This window comes from Penicillium bovifimosum, assembly GCF_028826915.1.
Source record: "Penicillium bovifimosum strain IBT 22155 chromosome Unknown utg000003l_segment0_segment0, whole genome shotgun sequence".
NCBI lineage: Eukaryota > Fungi > Ascomycota > Eurotiomycetes > Eurotiales > Aspergillaceae > Penicillium > Penicillium bovifimosum.
Window position 1 is genome coordinate 1,853,540 of NW_026622712.1, and position 21,070 is coordinate 1,874,609.

General features: G+C 51.6%; 7 protein-coding genes across 7 annotated transcripts; 4 read left to right on the forward strand and 3 right to left on the reverse strand.

The window, feature by feature from the left end:
* Positions 1 to 539: 539 nt before the first annotated feature.
* Positions 540 to 3,534, reverse strand: N7515_003756 (RNA-binding protein; the record flags this gene model as incomplete). Its single annotated transcript, XM_056664500.1, has 6 exons — positions 540 to 673; positions 757 to 1,759; positions 1,818 to 1,981; positions 2,049 to 2,089; positions 3,159 to 3,434; positions 3,494 to 3,534. 6 exons carry the CDS (start codon positions 3,532 to 3,534, stop codon positions 540 to 542), a joined length of 1,659 nt encoding a protein of 552 aa, XP_056523557.1.
* Positions 3,535 to 4,477: 943 nt separating this feature from the next.
* N7515_003757 (uncharacterized protein) lies at positions 4,478 to 6,050 on the forward strand (the record flags this gene model as incomplete). Its single annotated transcript, XM_056664501.1, has 3 exons — positions 4,478 to 4,749; positions 5,266 to 5,630; positions 5,695 to 6,050. The coding sequence occupies 3 exons, from the start codon at positions 4,478 to 4,480 to the stop codon at positions 6,048 to 6,050; spliced, it is 993 nt and encodes a 330-aa protein (XP_056523558.1).
* A 174-nt stretch (positions 6,051 to 6,224) lies between these two features.
* On the forward strand, positions 6,225 to 7,304 carry N7515_003758 (uncharacterized protein; the record flags this gene model as incomplete). Its single annotated transcript, XM_056664502.1, has 1 exon — positions 6,225 to 7,304. The coding sequence occupies one exon, from the start codon at positions 6,225 to 6,227 to the stop codon at positions 7,302 to 7,304; it is 1,080 nt and encodes a 359-aa protein (XP_056523559.1).
* A 1,196-nt stretch (positions 7,305 to 8,500) lies between these two features.
* On the forward strand, positions 8,501 to 10,436 carry N7515_003759 (GTPase-activating protein GYP1; the record flags this gene model as incomplete). The annotated part of the gene is made up of 5 exons (XM_056664503.1): positions 8,501 to 8,616; positions 8,689 to 9,137; positions 9,187 to 10,070; positions 10,123 to 10,215; positions 10,272 to 10,436. Coding segments are annotated over 5 exons (1,707 nt in total), but the record flags the coding sequence as incomplete, so codon positions are not given.
* An 82-nt stretch (positions 10,437 to 10,518) lies between these two features.
* On the reverse strand, positions 10,519 to 11,921 carry N7515_003760 (dimethyladenosine transferase; the record flags this gene model as incomplete). The annotated part of the gene is made up of 5 exons (XM_056664504.1): positions 10,519 to 11,209; positions 11,287 to 11,351; positions 11,403 to 11,624; positions 11,680 to 11,717; positions 11,777 to 11,921. The coding sequence occupies 5 exons, from the start codon at positions 11,919 to 11,921 to the stop codon at positions 10,519 to 10,521; spliced, it is 1,161 nt and encodes a 386-aa protein (XP_056523561.1).
* Positions 11,922 to 12,151: 230 nt separating this feature from the next.
* Positions 12,152 to 15,133, forward strand: N7515_003761 (U4/U6-U5 snRNP complex subunit PRP6; the record flags this gene model as incomplete). Its single annotated transcript, XM_056664505.1, has 3 exons — positions 12,152 to 12,531; positions 12,628 to 14,914; positions 14,990 to 15,133. The coding sequence occupies 3 exons, from the start codon at positions 12,152 to 12,154 to the stop codon at positions 15,131 to 15,133; spliced, it is 2,811 nt and encodes a 936-aa protein (XP_056523562.1).
* A 640-nt stretch (positions 15,134 to 15,773) lies between these two features.
* Positions 15,774 to 20,957, reverse strand: N7515_003762 (Brefeldin A-sensitivity protein 4; the record flags this gene model as incomplete). Its single annotated transcript, XM_056664506.1, has 10 exons — positions 15,774 to 16,435; positions 16,504 to 16,612; positions 16,676 to 16,950; positions 17,085 to 17,286; positions 17,355 to 17,531; positions 17,653 to 17,720; positions 17,768 to 17,929; positions 17,979 to 19,079; positions 19,137 to 20,853; positions 20,913 to 20,957. 10 exons carry the CDS (start codon positions 20,955 to 20,957, stop codon positions 15,774 to 15,776), a joined length of 4,518 nt encoding a protein of 1,505 aa, XP_056523563.1.
* Positions 20,958 to 21,070: the final 113 nt, after the last annotated feature.

Here is a 21,070-nt window from a genome sequence, read left to right on the forward strand (position 1 = left end):
GCATTTCTTCTACACCGAGTCTCTTTTTTAACTAGCCATACGCCTTGTTCGTGTAGTTCTTATAATCCTGTGGGATTGTAGCTTTGCCGCTAGTTCTTGGATTCGTCTAACCTACGCCCTACAAATACTCGTAGTACCTACAGGTAACAATGGCCATGGCTCATGAGCCCAGGGTCAAATGAAGGCTTTCAATTCTGAGGCTAAAATCGCGGTAAAAAGAGTACCACCAGGCCAGATTCGCAGTCAGATTTTTTTCGCCCATTTTCACAGAAAATTTCCGGAGTCCTGATCCTCGATCCCCGATCGACGTCCATCGTGCCCACCCACGAAAGATCAAATCAGAGAGAGTGAAAACACAGGGTCAAAACCGTCAATACAACCCGCTCACAAGTTTCCCCTTCGCATTTGTAGTAGCCAAACAGCTATTGATCCTCTAGGCCCAAAGTCGCCGGCCCTAGGTGTGAAGGGAAAAAAGACCTTAAAAACACATGAAAGAAATGAATTTGTACCGAAGCGCCAAAAATATCCAAACGAGGTGACTAGCGCTGGTAGGGGTGGAAGCCGCGGTGGCCTCCGCCGCGGCCGCCGCCACGGTAATTCGCACCAGGCTTGCCGGCGTTACGCGGTCCGGTGGGAGCGTTAGCAGGGGCGGCGCTCTGGGGCTGTGGGGTTCCTGTAGAAGATTAGGTTAGTTATTCGAACACATGGTTAGGATGAAAGGAGGCAAATATGCGGAGACTCGTAAGAATCACATACGAGAACCAGAACTTCCATAGCGTCTCATACCTGCGGGTCCATTGTGAGGCTGAGGGACCTCATCATACATGCCCTCCCACGAAGTCGGTCCTCCCTGCTGCTGGTAGGGCGAGAATCCACGAGGGTCCATCGAGCGGCGCTGCTGCTGCTCGTACTTCTGTTGCTCAAAGGCGATCTGCTCGGTGGCGTTGTAACCAGGTCCGGTCTGACCTCTGGCTGCATTTCCGGCTCCGTTGGCGTAGTTAGCAGCCATGGCGGCAGCGTTGGGACCGGGGCTGGCGCTATCGCTTCCTGGACCACGAGGACCAGGGCCCGCTTGGTTAGGCTGCATCATAGCGGGGTTCATCATGTTAGGCATGACCTGCTGAGATCCGGGGCTTTGGGGCCCGGGGCTCATGGCGCCTTGCTGCTGGCCAGCCATTTGCTGCTGTTGCTGGCGCATCTGCATTTGCTGCATTTGCTGCATCTGTGCCATCATCGCAGGGTTCATGCCCATAGCAGGGTTCATGTTCATGCCAGGCATTCCTTGGCCGGCGGCCATGGACTGCTGCATCATAGCAAAGTACTGCTGCATGCGCTGCCAGTATTGAGCCATCATCTGAGGAGTCATGGAGTTGCCTTGTCCCTGCTGGGGCGCCTGCTGGTGGCCATCGTGCTGGTTGTGATCGCGGTATCCTCCGGGGCGATGTCCGCCGCGTTGGTCGTTGTTATCGCGCAGGTTACCACGAGGCTGGGCCTTCTTGACCTCAATTGGCTTGCCCAAAATTTCGAGGGGACGGGATAGCGCCTTCTCAACGGCAGCATCGCCATCGAATGTGACGAAACCAAATCCACGGGGACGTCCAGTGTCCTTATCCATCATGAGGGTAGCATCCACCACACGACCAAACTGCACAAAGAATTGCTTGAAATCTTGCTCAGTCGCCTCCTGGCTAACACCGCCAACGAAGATCTTAGAGGTCTTCTCCTGTTCGTCGCGGGGAATAGCACGCTTAGGATCAATCTTTCTGAGATGTTAGTTTAGGATTCTTCCGACGAACGACAGCCAAGGATTTCCATACAATCTTTCCATCGAGATAATGCTCCTTCACCATAACAGTATTAACAGTCTTAGGGTCACGGAAAGTCAAGAAGCCGAAGCCGCGAGAGCGGCCCGTGGTACTGTCACGCATGACGGTGCATTCCTGGACTTCGCCAAACTGAGAGAAATAGTCGCGAAGAGACTCTGTCCGGGAGAAAACACCACGTTAGAAAGGTGACGTGTGGTAGTTACGCAGCCGGTATCTACTTACCGTCGGTAGTTTCCCAATTCAAACCACCAATGAACATCTTTCTGTTATCCACACAGTCGTTAGCTATGCTTCAGCTATAACCAATCAGAAAAAGGCGGGGGGTATGCAGGCAAGTATATGCTTGATTCGGACACGACGGAGAGGGGATGATGAAAGCATGGTGATTCGGATATGCTCTGGCTATGGGCTGCATCAAAAATGCTTTGCTTGCTGGAAGGCAAAGCGTCAGACAAGCCACTCGGATATGGAATTTGCGCCTCATGGTCCGGGCCAATGTACACTTGGGTATCCTTGGGCATCCTTGAGTGGGAAAGCCATGACCGGGGTTTAATGTCGAGCCCATTGGTTTACATGAGCTGGGTGTAGATTGATCCATGTCCTCCTCTTTTTGTATTGCTCAAGCCTGAGACAGGCGAGATGATGGATGTGCAAGTATTTCAGTCGTAAAAAGTGAATTGTCACTGTCTGTTTTGTCTGATCGGAAAACCTTTGCCTTGTCTAACACAGAGTCCCAAGCTAGATAGCTACTTCTTGCTCGGGCCTATCAAGGTATATCGACAGGAAACTATATAGTATCGGATGTACTATATATGAATCGTTCGTGATGAAAGTCCGGCGATTGCTGCACAGTTGGGTTGTGCGAATATTTGTCTGGACCACGGGGCAGAAGAATGGGTCTCTGTCTGTCCATAATACCGTGGGGAAATTGCCAAGTGTCCCGGGATATGATATGACGATCAGTCGCGCGGCATGTCCATGGACGTTCTTCGTTTGCTGGCATCGTTTGCTTGCTCGAGGATATATGTTGAGTGATCTCGTCGAGCCTGCGATTTGTGTCCCTTCCTTCGACGACGCAAGTGCGAGCAGACAACCGGCGAATTTATCCTTAAACAGCCAATAGTCCATATTTATTCAACCCCAGCCAGAATACACCTTCCAGCATCCAGAGTTGTAGTCAAAGCCTGACAGCATATTGACGACGCCACCCAGGCGTGTACCAGCAAGCAAAAGCCCAGCGCCATATGAAGACATGGGATGGGGGCAGGATGACAAAGAATTCAAAGCAATTGAGGACGCTCGAGGGGAAGAAAAAAATATTAGTGGACTTACCCGTCTTCCTTGATGCCTGTTCCATGAGACCCGGTCTCCGCAGGAGGTGCTTGGGCAGGGGCAGGGGTACCATAACCATTTCCTGTACCATTCTGATAGCCCGAGTCATATTCCGAGGACTGGACAATGCCTTGCGACTCGTAATTGCTAGTAGGAGGTACGGTGTAATCTTGGTTGCCAACATCCCCTGCAGGCGCTTGGTCGGTTGCGCCTTGGTCAGGCTTTGGCGCCTCAACAGCTGCAGTTGTACGATTTGTAGATTCATCGGCATCATACCTAGTGTAGATATATGATTAGAATGGATCATGTGATGTACAATCGCATAGAATACATACAAATCAGCGAAGATATCATCTCCATCCTCAGGTTCAGCCATGATGAAAATAACCGGTTAATAGATAATAGAATAAAGATAGGTCTCGACAATCACATCTAGTATCAACGAAGCCACGTGAGATGGAAGAAAGTTGACGCGAAGAGGAGGCGAGGAGCGGCAGTTGAGAGAGTTGGAAGGTCGGATGGAAAGAAGTTCTGAAGTTCACAGGACCGGAGCGGGTCCTCAGGTGAGCGGAGTGATTACATAAACGGTTGTTCGCTTGATGAATTGCGCCTGTAACTAACTACCACACGTGTCTAATCAATTCCCCAGGTGCCTCCCAAAATTATGTCAGTACTTAAATGGTCAGACCCCTGATTTACGAGAGGCTTTGGCGTCCGCTGGACGCCCAGCTTCAATTGCTGAGCGTTGATTCTTTTTGGAACCCCCACGTACATGTAGATATAGATCCCCGGGATCTGATTGGTGGATGATAGTATTCTGCCAATTTTCACCGATTGGCATCTGAAATTAAGGAGCAACATGATATGCCAAGTGATAGTCACGCGACCCGCGACCCCCTTACTGTTACAGATTGCTGAGCGTTAACGTTAGTTCTCCGTAACTAGTGAAGAGCGAGAAACGCGAACCTGTCTGCGAACCAGGTCCGCCACTGGGAGTAGTGGGACTACAGGAGAGGAGAACACAGGGGTGGTCTAGAAGAGGAGAAGTGTGTCTGTGTCTCTGTCTGTCCTATCTGCGCGATGAAGCCTTTTACCCGTAGTTAGCGAAGCAATGACATTGCAGTGGACTTTTGGTGACGGATCAAATTACATGGTGATTGACCCCAGTTTTCTCAGTCTATATATGTGTCACATGATCCAAAAATTCCGCTGAACTTTTGACGCGCTAAACCTAATCGGATAGCTCGCTGGCATATATGGTTACTTCTTCATACGACCCCTGCCTGCTAATCGCGCCTTCGGAGAGCGACAAATTCGCCATGGTGGGAATGCAGACTGATGACACGATCGGCTTAACGACCCTTGTTTTCTCCCAACGTGAGGACGAGAAGCTGGCAGAGGTCGCCTTCAAGGCCAAGCCCAAGGAGGTCCTAGGTGAAATGAAGCCTCTCATGTTCAACGGCGCGGCCCGAATCTTCGTCTTTGTGGACGGCTCCTTCGCCAACAACCGAGATCTTACCTCGCAGCTCGGCTTTGCCATCATCCTCGGTAGGATCCTGGTGTTCCGCGGAGAGGTCCGAAGGAAGGAAGTGTAGGCCACGGTCCTGGTTCTCCATTTGCCACTTGATGCGCTTGTTGAGTGCCTTGGTATCTTGCGCTTACCCTGGCCCTTTTGCTGGAGGGTCAGGGTTTCTCCTTCCAGAGAGACAAAGCCGCCGTTGAACATGAGAGGCTTCATTCCCCTTAGGACCTCCTTGGGCTTGGCCTTGCGGTGGATAGCCAAGTCCACCGCCTTTTATAGGGGGCCGGCTGATGGTGATGCCATGGATTAAGCTACCTGAGGCCCTCTCAACACAAATTAACCAGATCATATGACGTATGGCTGGATGTAGTTAAGGGAAGGAGCGAACCATACCTAGGAGGGAAGGAGCGAGCACGGAAGAACATAAAAAGGAATTCTTCTGTCCACCTCTTCTTCTTCCTTCCTCTTCCCTTCTCCAGTTCTGTTACCTTCTCAGCACAGGAACAAGTTATCTCTTTTGTTCTTTTGACACGAGACCTCTTACTCCAGCCCCTCCCCGATTTCAACAACAGGCTGAGGCAGCAGCCCCCGCCCGAGCAAGAGTCGCGCCTTGCACCCCGTTCGTTTCATCGAAGTTCTACACAATCATGGGCAAGTCCAAGTCGGACGTCATGAACAAGCCGTGATCGCCGAGGAGGTTCTCCCAAAGTCGAGCCATAAGTTCTTCCGCAAGTTAGCATCCTCGGTCCGCAAATTCCTCGACAAGAAGATCGGGGAAAAGCAGCTCAAGACCGCAACTGACCAGCTTGAGACTCGACTTGATCACCACGACAGCATCGCTGTCCCGGGCCTGACCCTGAAGCAGGTAGAAAGCTCTCTCCTGCTGGACTTCGATAGCCATGACGTTGAGATGGAGCATGTTGAGCCCTGCGACCTACCCCCCTACCTCGGTATGTGGCGTTAGAAATAGAGTAGCAGGGACACACAGCTAATCCATTATAGTCACCACCATAGATCTCATTGAACAGGCGTTCGGTCGCTCGCCGTCCACCGAAGCTAAGACTCGGTGGTTGATCGACGCTTTCATCCTCCACGCATACGCGGCTGTCACTTCTGATCTCACCAATGCGCAACCTTTGAATGTTCAATGCGAGAGGGGCTATTCTTTCGGCCCGGTCAAACTCAATGGTAAGCGGGTTATTTTCTCCGGAAGAATGGATTACAGTATTTGGTATGGTGAGACCGAGCTCCTGTGCCTGAACGTCCTCGTTGTTGAGGCTAAGGGTGGACCCAAGTCCGGTCATGCACTCCCCCAACTCCTGGGATATATGGGTATGTATCTCGCTATATGTGTCTTTTGGGACACTTAATGCTCAGACCTGGAGCCAAGAACAGCTCGACTCCCAGATAACAGGACCTGCTGCCGGCTCTGTCGACGAGGAGCAGGTCTTCGTCTCCAACGAACGAGGAGTGCAAGGCAGGCTGGAAGGATGAGGTGACCTATCTGGGCGCCGCTTCGACAAAAACAGCAGCAGGACCTTGTGATGGGAGACCTCCGGGGTTCCTTGCCGCCGTATCGTGGCTACTCGGGCCGACAAAGCGAAGGAAACCTTCGTCTACATGAGCTGTTCCCCGTGGTTCAACCTGCAGACTCGTCAGGGAAGAAAGTCGGCACTATGCCACCACTCAATATGGCCCCAAGCATCACACATTCCTTGCCGAAGAATGTGTCGGAGTGGACAGCGGCAGCTGAAAAAGAAGGAGTCCTGGACAAGACCCTCAGCGCCTTTGACGCGCTGCCTTCGCCCTCCAAAATGACCATCAAGGAATACCTGGCGATGCGAGTGCTGCGTCCTAGCCGTAAGAAGGCGGACAAGATACCAGTTAACAAAGCCCTCGAAGATCGCACCCAGGACATGCTGAGTGGTTTCCACGCCTTCGACCACTACATCGCGCATATCGCCGAGGCCAAGAAGAGTCTGGGCAAAGGAGACGGGAATATCGGGGCGTTCCAGCTGGCAAGAGACTCACAGCTTCAAGCCTTGGGACACAAGGCTAACGCTAGTGATCTGGCTCGAACAGCTCCTCCGATTTTCCGACCGCGATCCAGTCAGGATCCATCATCGCAGCCCGACTCGCGGAGTCAGCCAGCAGTGGGATCGAGTACTCATCTAGCTGTTTCTGGAGCTAGAGAGGCACCGAGTCCCGCCGCAGCGGCCCTTTCACCGTCCTCGTTTGCTCTCAGCGCCAGTGGTCTGTCGGGGACCGCCACGACCTATGCGTCATGGATCGTCCCATCGAGGTCCAAGGATGAACAGATTGTGAACGAGGCGCTCACGGAACTACTAAGGGCTCTTACCCTCAACATTCCTGATATAGCCTGCCGATGGACCTCCGCTCGAAGACCGTTCGCAACTCTACAGTTTGGACAAGTCGAATTGACGGCTTGCACGGATGGCTATCTTGAAGGGATTGGTGTTGATGAAACGTTCGCCATTGTTGAGGCAAAAGCGGCGGGTCGAGACCGAAGGCGTCAGTCTTTAGTCCTCTGGCAAGAAGCTGCCGAAATGGTCGCATGGATCATGACGGATACGAATTCCCGCCAATGTCCACTTGACAAGTAAGCAAGCCCTCCTTCCGCTGCACTGCTATTCCATATGCCTTAGGTACTGACAAAAGAAGACGTCTGTTGGTATCGCAGGATGCAGGAGAGATTTATTTGACGTTGGCCGAATATAAGCAGGCATACATAGAGTATCTCCAAGCAACAGACGGCGGGGACCACGAGCCCGATTCGTTTCTCAAAATGCGAGAATACGGGCCCTGACGTATCGATAACGCCCAGGACATGAGACATTTCGCCAGAGTCATGGTAAACTTCTGCCTTTTATACAGCGACAAGGTTGTCAAGGAGCGCAGAAGAGTCCATGCGTCATGAGAAGCAAGGGGGATTTAAAGCAAACAGGGGTGCGTGGCCATTTCTAATCGGAGTTGAATAAACGGGCTTGTAACGAGTATGTCGAGGGCGATCTAGGTAGCGGGGTCGGGATGAGGGGAGGAGGGTCTTGAAAGACCCCGGAAGAGAGGGCGGACGGGGCATCTTATAGGCGCTCTGAGTAAGATGGAGGGGGCCCTGGGTTGGGATGCAGAGGGAGCCAGCCAGTGGAAACAGGGGGAACAATCGTTGAAGTCGAGCGTCAACAGCAGGACAAGAGGATGATGACTAGCAGTGCTGGTTGGTTGCAGAATAGGGGGCAGTATACATTGGAGCGGGCGGTCAAACAACAGCTCGCCGTCCAAAGTTACGGGTGGAAAGGCGGCCTATATTCTAGTTGAGATCTATAGAATCTTTAACTTCTATCCTTCTCCTTTTAATTCGCCTATAGCTTTCGATCTAGCTATCCAATTATGCCTCGTTGAGATTCCCTTTCGTCCCTACTTGGCCTGGCTGGAGGATAGACGGTACTCAGATCATTACAGTGCCACCCCGCACATCTATCACGACTCCCGCATGAGATCACACCTTTCCGACTCCCATAAGATGGCCAACAAAAAAGGACAGCAGGTATATTCATTGCGCTAGTCGAAAGGCATCTTGGTTTTGTTCCATCTTGTGCAATAAGCTAATACTATAACCAGGAAATGGTCCAGGTCGGTTCGTGTCTTTTGCCTCCCCTTACATTTTAATCGCAGCTATAGCTCACCATTGCCTTCTGAACTATTTTACAGACAATTCAGAGTGAGTTACAAGCTTTATTTGTCTTATTTACAGCTATGAGACCAGCTGCAAGGCCTTCTTCATGCTAATATTCTCTTAAGACGCGCCGAATCTCCTTTCTGGGCGGGCCGAAGTACGTCCCTTAACCAGGGACCCTCCAAGTTCTATGGCTCGAATACTGTTGTCGGGGCATCATACTCACATGCCAGCATTGTACCGTACGTCATGACAAGCTCTACAAATCCAGCCTCCGATTGGAAAATTGGCGACTAACATCCAATTCTCGGTAGATCTACTTCCTCCCACTCACGCCCAAGGACACCGCCGAAGACCTCAGCTACGCATGCCGTAACAAACTTGAGTCGCCGGCCAGGGAACCTGGTCGTATCACCTCCTCGGCAACCATACCCCGGCATTATGACTGAGGGGGTGGACGAGTGGAGTCGTGACCCCACCGAAGAGGAGGATGAAGATGATGAGGACGAGATTGTGTACGACGATGATGAAGACGAATTCGGACTTCCTAGTCTTGCCAGTATGCGGAGGAAGACTTCCGCGCCGCCAAAGGCTAAGAATACAGCAGGCAACCCCGCAACTCTTGGGTATGGGTTAGCAGCGAACAACAGACAACGTGCGAATAGTTCGGACATTGCAGAAGAGCGTGGTGCCCCGATGTACCCGACTGCTCGCAAGGGGGAAGGGAAGATTCTGCGGCCTCAATACAAGGATATTTTGCAAGGTATGTACGAAACGTCGCGCCAGGGGCAGAATGATGCTAACCCTCTCAGATCCGGCCAATGCTCTGAACCTCATAGATCACTCCGCGCCTCCTACAGATGCATCACCTAAAGAGAGGGATGTCCACACCAGTCGCATCACACGAATCAACAAATTCAAGCGCATTCTGCAAGCAAGTACAGTATCCCTCACCGAGCTGCGGGATCTCGCGTGGTCAGGTGTTCCGGAAGAAGTGCGGCCGATGACTTGGCAACTTCTACTTGGATATCTTCCAACAAATAGCGAGAGACGCATCTCCACCTTGGAGCGAAAGCGCAAGGAATACCTAGATGGAGTCCGACAGGCCTTTGAACGCGGTAGTGGGCAAAGCTCGTCCAATCCCCCCGCTTCAGCTAAGGGCCGCGGCAGAGGACTAGATGAGGCTGTGTGGCATCAGATAAGCATTGATGTACCGCGCACCAGCCCTCACATCCCGTTGTACGGGTATGAAGCTACTCAACGGTCGCTGGAACGCATCCTTTATGTCTGGGCCATCCGACACCCAGCAAGTGGTTACGTTCAAGGTATCAATGATTTGGTTACGCCATTTTGGCAGGTCTTTCTCGGGGTTTACATAACCGATTTGAACGTCGAAGAAGGCATGGATCCGGGCCAGTTGCCCCGGAGTGTATTGGATGCAGTGGAAGCCGATACTTTCTGGTGTCTTACAAAGCTGCTAGACGGCATCCAAGATAATTACATATATGCTCAACCAGGCATTCACCGACAAGTCAGAGCTCTACGGGACTTGACGGTGCGCATCGACGCAGCACTCGCGAAGCACCTGGAGCAAGAAGGTGTGGAATTCATGCAATTTAGTTTCCGATGGATGAACTGCTTGCTCATGCGGGAAATGAGCATCAAAAACACGATACGCATGTGGGACACGTATATGGTAAGCTCTCATCCAAGTCATTGCTCTTGCTCCGTACTGATCGATATTCTAGGCTGAGGAGCAGGGCTTCTCTCGGTTCCACCTTTATGTTTGCGCCGCATTTCTGGTCAAGTGGACGGATCAGTTGGTTAAGATGGATTTCCAGGTGCGTATATCTTATCAAATGTTGCCCCAATACATCTCAAACTGACATCCTCACAGGAAGTGATGATGTTCTTGCAAGCATTGCCGACGAAGGGCTGGACAGAGAAAGACATTGAGCTCTTACTCAGCGAGGCGTTTATCTGGCAAAGCTTGTTTCAAGACTCAAGAGCTCATCTCCGGCCTGCTGGCGATGAACCTCCTGGAAATGGTATCTTTTATTGATAGTAATCATAATTCATCATCCGGACTTCCAACTACTATATGCGGATGTCTTTTTTCCCGAGGCAGAAAGATTCTTTCTCACTCAGTTGAAATGAATGCCCCTCTGATTGAAGGCCCAAAGCAGCTTCAAGAAATCATTCTCATCACACATTCTCGCACGCCTCTCTCCGAGGTTGGTGTCTTCCTCCAAGACCTGGCGCACCTTCTCACGAACAAGCTCTGTAACTTTGCCGCGCTTCTTGCGCAAGGCTCCGTTCTTGAGTGCCGCTTCGAGGCGGGCGTTGGTCTCCACCTTGAAGAAATCAGGAACATCGTCATCGTCCATGTCCATGACCTCATCGGCTGGCTCATCCGCGGCCTGCTCCTGCTCTTCCTCATCGCCCATATCCATTGCCATAGCATCGTCATTGGCAACTTCGGCAGGGCCATCCTCCACAGGAATGTCGTTTTGCGCACACCATGTTCGATAGTTTGCTTCTAGCAGTTCCATTATGCTTGTTGTACCAATGAAACTGGATCGAAGGGTCTTGTTTTTCCGCACGAACACAATTCTCAAGAGACCATCCCACTCTTCGTAGTTGATCTGAGGCCGGGGGTTCTTGGGGACCATGCGAATGACGCTTGATTCAACCTGTGGTGGCGGCTTGAAGTTGTTCTTGCCAACCTTCATGATGTGATCGATCTTCGCCCACATTTGAGCATTTACCGAAAGTCGACTGTAGAGTTTGTCGCCAGGCTTGGCAAATAACCGCAGAGCGAATTCACGTTGGAACCTGTAGAGGTTCATCATATGTAAGTTTCATACACACCATAAGGCTGGGGAGTTGTGCTGTCGCTGGTAAGAACATACATGAGAATGCAGGACCGAGGGGCCGGCGATGTAGCCAGGAGTTTGAAGGTGAGAGGAGAGGAGATCTAGACCCTATTAGACTTGATGATAATCCAAGATACCATAGCTGTACGTACCTGGTAGGGAGTATTACTGATACAGACGTCGAAATATGGGAGCTCTGTCTTCATCACATCTCCAAGAATGACATCCAAGCGCTTTTGGTATGGAGTAGACTGGAAACGTTTGGTGACCTCTGCAGCCATACGAGGATCCAATTCCACAGCTATGCATTTCTTCGCTTTCTCCAGGATCTTAGCGGTCAAGTTACCAGTACCGGGACCAATCTCGAGGACAATCTGAGTGCCATAGCGTTAGTCTTGGTAAATTCGATCAATTTGTTATACAACTCACATCGCTTTGCTTGAGCTCGGCCTTTTCCACAATTGCAGCTAGTATCTATACGTTAGCCATGAGAATCATATAGAGAAGACTATGAGGTCCTTCATACCAGCAATACCAGGGTTCTTCAAAACGTGCTGGCCAATATCAGTGTTCATCTTGAAGATGCTGTGCGCTGCTTTGGTCTTGGCAGCAGCATCTGACAAGCCCTGCGAAGCGCTATTATTGCGCTTTGGCTTGATAACTTTGGGCATATTGGAGAAACTGTCGAGAATTCGACGACTAGAAAAAAAGAGAAAGTATAGACAAGTCACAAGACAAACGCCGAGAGAGCGTAGCGTGTTTGCTCGATTTGAAGTGGGCGGAGACTTTTTTCTTTGCGATAAGATTGTCGGAGTCGGAGTATCTTACACCCGATCCGCAATCGCCTTAAGCCCGCCAACCTTGAGCTATGAATCCCTCTTTAATTGTTGACGACACCATTATGGCGTCTGGACGAAAGGATTTCCTTAGCCAGGCTGCGCCTGAGAATTATGTCGCCGGCTTAGGTCGCGGTGCCACGGGCTTCACCACCCGCTCCGATCTAGGTCCGGCGCGCGAGGGACCTACGCCCGAACAAATCCAAGCTGCTTTAACCAAAAGAGCTCAACTTTTAGGAGCTGCTGCGCCCACTGCCTACGGCGCTACCTCACGCGAAAAAGGCGCAAAGGAAGATGATAAGGACGAAGACGATGAACGGTTCCAGGACCCCGATGACGAACACGGACTATTCGCATACGGACAATACGACCAAGAAGACGATGAGGCCGATCGCATCTACCAGGCGGTGGATGAGAAGATGGACAGGCGCCGCAAACGTCGCAGGTAAGTTCTATTGCCCCCATTACTCCGTGCGACGTTTGTTTACCGGGCTAGCCCCGGTTGTTTGGACAGAATACCAACCTGAATCGCCATCTACAGGGAAGCTCGCGAAAAGGCCGAACGCGAAGAGTACGAACGAAACAACCCGAAGATTCAACACCAGTTTGCGGATCTAAAGCGCACACTCGCATCTGTGACTGAGGATGAGTGGGCCAATCTTCCGGAGGTCGGTGATTTGACAGGCAGGAACCGTCGAGAGAAGCAAAACGCGCGTCAACGATTCTATGCCGTTCCGGACAGCGTCATCGCTAGCGCACGAGACTCGACTCAATACGACACATCCGTGGCCGAAGATGGCACGCAAACGACCGCCGGCGAAGGAGAGACCGACGGGACCATGACGAACTTCGCAGATATCGGAGCCGCACGTGATAAAGTCCTCAAGGTTCGACTTGACCAGGCTGCGTCAGGCTCGAGTGGCGACGCTTCCGGAACTTCTACGAGTGTCGATCCCAAGGGCTATCTGACCAGCTTGACGCAATCAGAAGCCAAGGCTGGCGAAGTGGAGGTTGGCGATATCAAGCGAGTTCGGACCCTGTTGGAATCTGTCACCAAAACCAATCCCAAGCATGCCCCTGGTTGGATTGCTTTAGCTCGTCTAGAAGAGCTTGCTGGACGGATCGTCGCTGCTCGTAATCTTATGGCTAAAGGATGTGACCTCTGCCCTAAGAGCGAGGATGCGTGGCTTGAGAATATTCGACTTAATGAAGGTCACAATGCAAAGATCATTGCAGCTAACGCTATCAAACATAACGACCGTTCCACGAGACTCTGGACGGAGGCTATGAGGTTAGAAACGGACACCCGAGCCAAGAAGAACGTTCTCCGACAGGCTATTTTGCACATTCCGACATCGGTACAGATCTGGAAAGAATATGTCAACCTCGAAGACGATCCCGCCGATGCGCGCCTGTTATTGGCAAAGGCTGTTGAATTCATTCCTCTGTCAGTGGAGTTGTGGCTTGCTCTTGCTCGCCTCGAAAGCCCAGAGAATGCACAGAAGGTTTTAAACGCTGCTCGCAAAGCAGTTCCTACCAGTTACGAAGTCTGGATTGCTGCAGCACGCCTTCAGGAGCAGATGGGAACATTCGCGAAGGTCAATGTCATGAAACGTGCTGTCCAATCTCTCGCCCGAGAGAACGCCATGTTGAAGAGAGAAGAATGGATCACCGAAGCAGAGAAATGCGAAGCCGAAGGAGCTGTGCTTACTTGCGGCAGTATCATCCAAGAGACCCTCGGATGGGGCCTGGATGAGGACGATGACCGAAAGGACATCTGGATGGACGACGCAAAGGCCAGCATCGCCCGCGGTAAATACGAAACCGCTCGTGCCATCTACGCCTACGCCCTACGCGTCTTTGTCAACCGCCGCTCAATCTGGCTCGCAGCAGCGGACCTAGAGCGCAACCACGGCACCAAAGAAGCTCTCTGGCAGGTGCTCGAGAAGGCAGTCGAAGCCTGTCCCCAGAGCGAAGAGCTCTGGCTCCTGCTCGCCAAAGAGAAATGGCAATCCGGCGATATCGACGACGCCCGCCGAGTCCTCGGCCGCGCCTTCAATCAAAATCCCAACAACGAAGACATCTGGCTAGCCGCCGTCAAACTGGAAGCCGACGCCGGAAAAGCCGACCAAGCCCGCGAACTCCTATCCACAGCCCGCAACGAAGCCGGCACAGACCGCGTCTGGACCAAGTCCGTCGCCTTCGAACGCCAACTCGGCAACATCGACGACGCCCTCGATCTCGTCGTCCAAGGCCTCCAGCTCTTCCCGAAAGCCGACAAACTCTGGATGATCAAGGGCCAACTCTACGAATCCCTAAACAAATTCCCTCAAGCCCGAGAGGCATACAACACCGGCACCCGCGCCTGCCCCAAATCCGTGGCTTTATGGCTCCTCGCCTCCCGCTTAGAAGAGAAAGCCGGCGCCGTCGTCCGCGCCCGCTCCGTTCTCGACCGTGCCCGTCTGGCCGTTCCCAAGAGTCCCGAGCTCTGGACCGAGAGTGTGCGCGTCGAACGTCGCGCTAACAATATCTCCCAGGCCAAGGTGCTCATGGCGCGCGCTATCCAGGAAGTGCCCAATTCGGGTCTTTTGTGGAGTGAAAATATCTGGCATCTTGAGCCTCGCTCGCAGCGCAAGGCGCGCAGTCTGGAGGCTATTAAGAAGGTCGAGAATGACCCGATTCTGTTTATTACTGTGGCGCGGATTTTCTGGGGCGAGCGTCGGCTGGAAAAGGCTATGACTTGGTTCGAGAAGGCTATTGTTGCGGACAGTGATTATGGTGATGGCTGGGCTTGGTATTACAAGTTCCTGATGCAGCACGGTACTGAGGTAAGTAATCTTTTCCCTTTCCCTATCGTGTTTGTGTGTCATTATCGGAATGGTTTAGCTGACGTTTGTATATAGGAAAAACGCTCAGACGTTGTTTCAAAGTGTGTTGCTATGGAACCCAAGCACGGCGAGATTTGGCAGTCCATTGCCAAGGACCCGGCCAATGCGACCAAGACCACCGAGGAAATCTTGAAGCTGGTCGCCAATGCTATCAACTAGATAGCATGTTTCACAACTTAACTCGCTACTGCCATCAGGCATGTCTGCGATGTGTACTCTACAGGCGTTTCGGAGAGAGGCCCATGTATTTGAATCTTTGACGGGGGATCTGAAGCTAAATCGGTCTATCATGTTGGCTTAGTTTAGCAGGCTAGTATCTCCTACCGTAATGCCACGACATGAACAATTCTTTGAGATTCAAACTAAGATGTAATTGAATTCATGGGTATCGAACAAGCTTGACCTCTTCTTCCATGGGGCCACGGTCATTGCTCTTTGGTAGCCTTTTGCTTGTTCAGTCCCGACCACGTGTGTTCCCTCTGGTAAGTGATACTATACATTAGGTCATTCGAAGCATAACCGGGGTGGCAATGAGGGAGAACAGGAGGGGACCGAACATAGGAGGACAAGACAGGTGATTGAGAAAGGATAGCTAAGACATCGTCAAACTCCGAATCCATATGCAAATCATGCTGCCAAATGACAGCATCCCTTGGTACCCAGACGCCGTGAGCCATCCATCCAAAACCGAGAAAAAAAGAAAAGACTAAGAGCAGACAGGAAGTGAAAAAGTGAAAGCGGCAGCATATACTGCGTATGAAAACGATAAAACAGGAAAGGCAGGGGGGTATAATAATTTTCATGCAGCCATAGACAGACACTCGTCAAGCAATGAGCTCAACTGGCCTCTATCATCGACTGTTGCACCTTCCCAGTCAAGCAGAGACTCGTCTTCATCCTCATCCAGGTCCATAGCATCCTCATCAGCTTTGACCTGATGTGGCTCGCCATTCTCCAACCGATCCGGTCTTTCGGTCTCGAGTTCATCTTCAAAGTACCCGCCCATGATCTGGTCTACTATCAACGGCATGTGGCCGAGTACACCGCCGCCCAGCTCCAGGGTTAAGCGCAGGTCTCTAACGCCCAATGGTCTTCGGATGCTGGCCTCTTTTGCTTCGACGGGGAGTAAGCCGGTGGCGGAATCCTTCACAATCTCTCCACGTGTATATGCAAGCTCCTCGACTTCAAGTTGGTGTCGATACTTGCGCATCATCATGTTGTTGATTGTGCCTGAGGGTCCATTCGAGCGGGTGCGCGAGAATACCGCGGACAAGACTTCCTTTACGAATGTTTCTGTGGCGATTGCCATGAACTCTGCGCAGGGGAAGCCAGCACCGCTGGTTAGAGACTCTTCGTAGCATATTGGAACCATGCGGGCGTAGATAGATTCGGCATCGGGGAATTCGCCGGTTTCTGCGGCGAGAGGTTGGGCGTAGCGTTTTCGGATTTCCAATTCCCAATCTGCGAGAAGGATGGTTAGCACTCGTAACCCAAATCATAATCCACCTGAGCTCGAGGTGTCGTCTTACTAGTTTTGTTCAGTCCTCCTGCACTCGCAGGAACCTGACTGGGTAACTTGATCTGCTTAGCCAAATGGCTTAATTCAAGCTCCGTGGGCACTGGCTCGTTTGGATCTCGCTGGTGATTGTTAGCGACCTGTCTCCCGGGGTGCGAAAGTGCTCATCTTTTACGATGACATACCTCTGGAATACCCTTGATGCGCCTCCGGTCCCTCGGAGGCAATTTCATAACCTCCGTCTTCAATCTTTGTTCGGCCGCATCGCCGGAGACGGGTTTCGAGACCGTCGATGGTTTATCGTTGGCCGATACCCAGTTTGCGACGCCATGGTCGGGGAGGTCTCGCGTCAGGTTTCCGATGAGCGCGCATACAAAATTGTTATGTAGATGTTCGTTTTTCGGATCGGCGCACAAGAAGTAATCGACTCGTGAGGCATATTCGTTTTGGTTGTAATGTCCTAGAATCGGGCAAGAGGTCAGGAGACGAACGAACCGAGGTTGATGCGAAGGAAGGATGGAAGGAAGGAAGAAGACAGGCCGGAGCTCAAGCAATTGGACTCTACTCAATAACCCCGTGCGCAGTATTGCATACCTAGTAAGAAAAGAGCCGTGGCCTCCTTATATTCCGCCCACTTGTCTCCGATGGCGGCCTTCAGGTCCGTGTAGGCATGCTCCAACTCCAGTCGCGGGACTGATATCAAAGCCCTGGAGGTCTTCGCGGTTGTCGAGCCATTGGGCGCGGCGCCTTTTGGATTTGAGATGGAGTCGCTCCGACTTAAAGCGGCTGGATCGATCTGCATGGTTGCTGGACTCGCGAAAGCGCGACGGGCAAGGCCGAAGGGCAGGGAATGTCGGCACCTACGCCTTCATCAAGGATGCAAGGGCTCAGACCAGAGATAATGTAAGATGTGATGGTTTCATAAGAAAACCTGATATGTTGAAGATGAGGATCGATGAAGTGAGGGAGTTGGCGATGGCTCTGAGGTTGAAAGGGAGGTTCCGACTTGCGGTTCCCCGCCAGAAACGGATACATCGTGCGCTTCAGTACGGCAGCGGTGACTTAACTACAACTCATTTCACCAGTTGTTCTTTTGGCCTTCTTAATTGTATTGGCTAGAGCTATGTTTTCAGGCTAACTGCACTATGTCTTCACTTAATACCCCAAAGAGCTGTCCGATCTCCGCGATGATCTCTGTGATCTCATTTGATAATTGGCCAGTTACAAGGACTGAGGAAGGTCAGTACTGCACAACTTGAGTTAAAAGATTTACTCACTGTAGGCATAAAGTAAAGCCAAGTCTTCATCGGTAGTGTGTGGAGAAGCTTCACGGTCCAGTCGATAGCGATGGATACGGGCAAGTAAGCGGTCTCTGGCATGCTCAATGCTGGGAAGCACATCACTCAAGGGGTATTCTAGTTTCATTGATGAGGCAATCACTGGAAGGTCGTCAGCATAAGAAAGATCTATGTTGACTAGGGAACCGACCTGATAGTAGATGGCTCACGCGGGCAGACAGCTGCTGCCGCTCCACTGCTGTGTAGTGGAGGAGACTAATTTCACCCTCGGTTGCAAGATCATTCTTCATCAGCTCAATGTTCATGGTATGGAATGAGTTCACCATATTGCGTGTACGGCGGATAATGTTGGTGTAGGAGGCATCAGGGAAGGCACTCTTCAATCCAAATTCGGAGCGTGCCGCAACCTGGAGGGCTTCCAGTCGGGACAAGAATCGCTCAATCTCGAGCTTCTCTCGAGGAGTCATGTACACCACAGTCTTCTCATCTTTGGCCAAGAGAGATAAAGGGTCACGCTTCCAGATAAGACTCAAGTGTAGCCAAAGAAGACTCAGACTATCCTTCAACCTGCGTCTTGCACTAATGGGCCAAATTACGCGCGTGATGATGATACCCCAAATGCAACCGGACAACACAGCAACAACTCGGTGGAGCACAATCTCACTCATGATTGGATTGACACCACCTTCATCCTCGTCCAGGGCTGCCTCCTTCTGGGTGAGAGAATAGGCGTATAACACAGAAAGATTGTAAGTGAGCATAATGAACCGACCCATTGGGCCGTTGCCACGAACAATAGTGATGTATCCAGTCCACATGGCCATGAGCCATCCCAAAAATGCCAAGCCGTACACATTTCCAGCCGTCACGTTCCATGCTAGGATAGCAGCGACTGCACCCAAACAGGTACCTAGAAAACGAGCATACCCCGTTGTGTTCGAGGCACCGATTGTCATCGAGCAAACCAGCATGTAGGATAACAGACCCCATTCACCTCGCCAATGTGCATAGAACGGACGGGTGGAAGGTAGGAACGCAGGCAAGGCGTAGAGTGCAGCTCCGGCCCCGACTTTGATGGCGTATTTTGTATCATCTCGTCGGAAGACACCTAAGCACTTCCATAGACGGTACCCAAGTCTTTGCTTTGCCGTTCCTTTCGACAAAGGGGTTCTTGGGGTTTTGATATTGACAGGCAGTCTGTCATCTGCAATCAAGCCATCTGATGCATGTCGAGCATGCCTTTGGGAATTATGCTTGACAGTGGACGCACTGGAAGCTCTGGAAACCGTTTCTATAGGGCAATTAGCATCCCGTCTTAGTCGCAGGCACCAGGATTGTCTACACGTACCAGTATCGGTCTTAGCGGGCTCTGCATTCTGTGACCATCGCCAGAACTTGAGCCATGACCAAGATCGCCCATTAGGCCGCTCTTCAACTTCGAGCTGCAGTTCGTCTAAAATGGCAAGCATTTCTTGCAGCTGTTCTCCGAATTCCAGGAGAGAGAAACTGAAATGACCACAACTGGCTGCCACTTCCTCAAGATCGGCTTCAGCTTCTCGGGTCTTGATGTTCATGTATTCCTGCTGCTGATATAAGGATGCGAGTGTCCTTTCGCGCGATTGCTTGTATAGGTCAAGGGCCCGGTCAAGACTTATCCTTAGTCGGCCATTGACTGAGACTCTGTAGTTTGGCGCAGGTCCGAATGGAATCTCTTTGAAGATCTCTTTCAACGTAAAGGCCAACGATCGCATTGACGGGCCCAAATGAGAGATAAAAATATTGAAAACATCTGTTGGAAGAAGTGCAGGTACGGGTGACGCCTCAGCACTTCCATTGCGATGGGACCGAATGGAACCGCGCTGAGAAATTTCCTCTTCAGGTTGCTCAACAATAGGCTCCAGGTAAGACCCCTCTGGAAACGACCATGATCGCTCGAGAGGTGTAAAATAGTCCATTGGATTCGGGGCTTCCTCGTGATCTTCTGAAGAAGCAGACTCACGCGCGATAGACTCACGGATCAGACTGAATTGAAGAGCAGCTGCATTACGCAGACCTCCCATGTTATGAGTAATGTCTTGCACCCAACGGACCAGATTCTTTTCGAGTCTGTACTCCCTTTCAGTGCCTGCCACATAGTGCTCCAATTTAGCTTCTCGGACGAGCCTGTCGAGCTGGCCGTACGCTGTGCGATGCCGTGCCTCTGCATCGACAAATTCAGCGGAGAGAAGCTCCTCCTCAGACCCGCTTAGGAAGCTTTCCGTGATAAGCGCCATCATGGTAGCCAATGTATCAGTGACGGTGATAAGATTCTTGCGCAGCTGTTTACGCGCAGATATGGGGAAGACGAGGAAGGAAATAGCCATAACAGCCAGTACGCCCATGAACACCATCTTCAAGACTTGGAAGATCTTCACGAGAGATAAATCGCCGTCTTGCACAGCGCCCTCCTTGGTCAAAACGGTAATCGTAGAAAGAGCCGTGAGTGAACAGGCGACATTCACCAAGGGATCCCCCAGTCTTTGCTTGGTCCAACCGACAAACCCAAGACCACCGCCACAGAAGACTAGCAGAACGACTGCATGGCCGAGCGCAGGTAGTTCCAACGTATCCTGGAAGAACATCTCCACAAACATGCTGGTGATGGTCAAGAACGCGGAATAGCAGAACGCCAGGAACGCACAGATCAAAGCTTTGAACATCCCTCCCTGAGACCTGGCAGGATGGAAGTAGACCGTGACCGTAGCCACCATGTGTTTCCCATCCTGATGGCCCAGTATGGCGGCGATTGCGGGAATAAACGTTGCCAGAGACCCAACCAAATACGCAAGACTGTACTTCAAGACGCCGATGCCTTGATCTGACCTAACCAACTGATTCGTCTGATCCCATTTTTCTCTGCCATGGCGAGCAAGTGCCTCGAAGTAGCCCTCATATTGTATTTCGTTTGTGAGGAGACCGCGTCTTTCGTCGTCACCGTCATCGGCGACGGGGATGGGATTTCGGAGGTTGACCAGCCCTTTCAGGCGCTGACCTGTTCTCGGGAGGACGAATGTAGCCTGGCGGAGCTTCACCGACGATTAGTATGGTATTTTGGATGGTTTGGGTAGAGATTGCGAGCACATACCGTTGGGCGCGAGCGGCGGGAGCTACTTGGAGTTCCAGAAGGCATATTTCGAGTTTGCGTCACGTTCTTGTGATTTCACTTGGGCATTGTACAAGCCCCATGGCATAAACTCGACGACTCGCCCTTGGCGCAGACTTGATCGGGACGTCAGAGGTTGT